The sequence below is a fragment of the Colobus angolensis genome, unplaced genomic scaffold (assembly GCF_000951035.1).
Source record: "Colobus angolensis palliatus isolate OR3802 unplaced genomic scaffold, Cang.pa_1.0 Scaffold448, whole genome shotgun sequence".
NCBI lineage: Eukaryota > Metazoa > Chordata > Mammalia > Primates > Cercopithecidae > Colobus > Colobus angolensis.
In genome coordinates, this window is record NW_012117910.1 from 771,669 (window position 1) to 773,968 (window position 2,300).

Genomic DNA, 2,300 nt, shown 5'->3' on the forward strand with positions numbered 1-2,300 from the left:
GATCTCCTGACCTCGTGATCTGCCCGCCTCGGCCTCCCAAAGTGCTGGGATTACAGGCTTGAGCCACCGTGCCCGGCCGATAATAACATTTATCGAGTTGGGCACAATGGCTTGCACCTATAATCCCGGTGAGTCAGGAGGCTGAGGTAGGAGGACTGCTTGAGCCCAGGAATTCAAGGCTTCAGTAAGCTATGACTGCACCACTGCATTCCAGCCTGGGTGACAGAACACCCGGTCTCTTAAAAAAAAAAACTTTTATCAAGCACTGAGTAGATTCCAGGTATTTTTCCCAAGCACTTTAAATATATTAACTACTCTTTTTTTTTTTTTTTTTTGAGACTGTCTCTTGCTGTCACCCAGGCTGGAGTGCAGTGGCATGATCTTGGCTCACTGCAACCTCCGCTTCCCAGGTTCAAGCAATTCTCTCCCGAATAGTGGGGATTACAAACATGCACCACCACAGCTGGCTAATTTTTTACTTTTAGTAGAGACAGGGTTTTGCCATGTTGGCCAGGCTGGTCTCAAACTCCTGACCTCAAGTGATCTGTCTGCCTCGGCCTCCCAAAGTGCTGGAATTACAGGCGTGAGCCACTGGGCCAGCCAAGTACTCTTAATATCTCCACATTACAGATGACAAAACTGAAAGATGGAGAGCTTAATGTCCAACTGGCAGAACCAGAACGCTAACGCACCACTCTGGCGCCTGCCCACCCCTCTGCCCTAATCTAGGCCAGGCCTTCAGCCCCTTGGAATAGCGTGACTGGCCTCCCCTCCTCCTAGTGACTCTCCACATGCCTGCCTACCTGAATTTCTGAAACACAAATGTCACTATTTGGCTTAAAACCCTCCCTTTTCTTCCCACTGTCTACAAGGAAAAGTTCAAATCCTAAGTAAGAATCGCCTCTCCTGCCACCACGCTCCTAAGTCTATGCTTCAACAGTTGTTCATTTACTCTTGATCAGAGACACCGTTTGATTCTTACCTCAGTGTCTTTGTGCATATTATCTGGCCATTACCTTATTTTCTCCCAACGACTGGGAAAATGCCAGGGACACACAGGTACTTAAATATCTGTGGAAAAGGCATGGCTTCTTCAGTCATGTCGCCCTTATTCCGAACCCAAAGCAATGATCAGCATATATGCTCAATAAATATTTGCTGGATGAATAGACGATGTTATTTCCCTTCCCTAGTCACCTACCTGGCAAACTCCTATTCCTTCTTCTAAAAGAAATTTACCTCTCACTCCCGTGGGCTTCCCTACCTTATCCCTTCTACTCCAGCAAGCAATGTTGATTAGATTTGTACCTGAAACTTCTACCACAGGGCATATCACACCGTACTACAATGGTTTATACACATTTGAGATTCGAGAGGTTTATTAAGGGCGGGCTGACACTGTATCATTGACGGCCATCGGAACAATAAACATTTGGTGAGCATTCTCGTACATCTGTCTTCTCATTAGCCTGTGAGCTCCCCGTGCCCCATTCATTCCGGTAACGTGGGAGCGTAGTACGGTGTCTGGCTTGGGGCAGACACCGAAATAGATGCTGAGAATTCACATCCAAAGATGTACCGCCCAGGCTGGGAAATTGGGCATTACCGGGGAAAGACTGGGGCCGGTGGCCCCAACTGCCATAGATCACAGGATGGACTGGATCAGCGCCTCTCACACTTACAAATCAATCACCTTAGGATTTTGTCCAAATGTAAGATCCCTATTTAAAAGGTCTAGGGCGGAGACTCCACATTTCTAAGCTCCCGGCTCGTGCCGACGCGGCTGCTCCGCGGACCACTTTGAGAACCCCATTCAGGGCGGCTGGTTTCTTTACCAGAACCACCACCATAGCGCGGGAAGCGCGCAGCCTCCTGGGACTTGCAGTCCCTCCAAGCCCTTCATAGCGGCCGCTTATTCCCGCTCAAGTAAGGAGCGCCCAGGCCCACACTCCGGCTGCAGGTTGAGGGGCGGGTGAGAGGTACCTGTTTGGGCTCGGTGGCCACGGGTGGCGGCGGGGGCACCGCCTGCACGGGTCCGGCCGGCATGACTGCGACGCTGAGGGCTGCCAGTCCGCCTCGGTGTCGGTGAGGGGTGCCGCCTCAAGACAGCCTCCCCTCTCGAACAGTACGACGAGCTCGCAAAATGGCGGCGGCCGAGCGAGTTGTGGCCGCGAAGGTAAGACTGACGCACTTCCGGGACCGCCCCCTCGCCGTGGCGCGCTTCCTGCTCCTCCCCTCGGGCACCGCGGCGTACGTCGCCGTTGTCAAGGCAGCGGCTTGATCGCCGGCCTAGGGGTTTC

The 2,300-nt window shown here is 52.3% G+C and overlaps 1 protein-coding gene across 1 annotated transcript in view; it reads right to left on the reverse strand.

Annotated features, from left to right (window-relative positions):
* The window catches only part of SF3A1 (splicing factor 3a, subunit 1, 120kDa), a 25,672-nt gene extending 23,471 nt beyond the window's left edge, over positions 1-2,201 (reverse strand). The window contains exon 1 of the mRNA XM_011957694.1: positions 1,984-2,201. Coding sequence (XP_011813084.1) covers positions 1,984-2,046 — 63 coding nt within the window. The 5' untranslated portion in view covers positions 2,047-2,201. The remainder of the gene's footprint in view (positions 1-1,983) is intronic.
* Between the last annotated feature and the right edge of the window lie 99 nt (positions 2,202-2,300).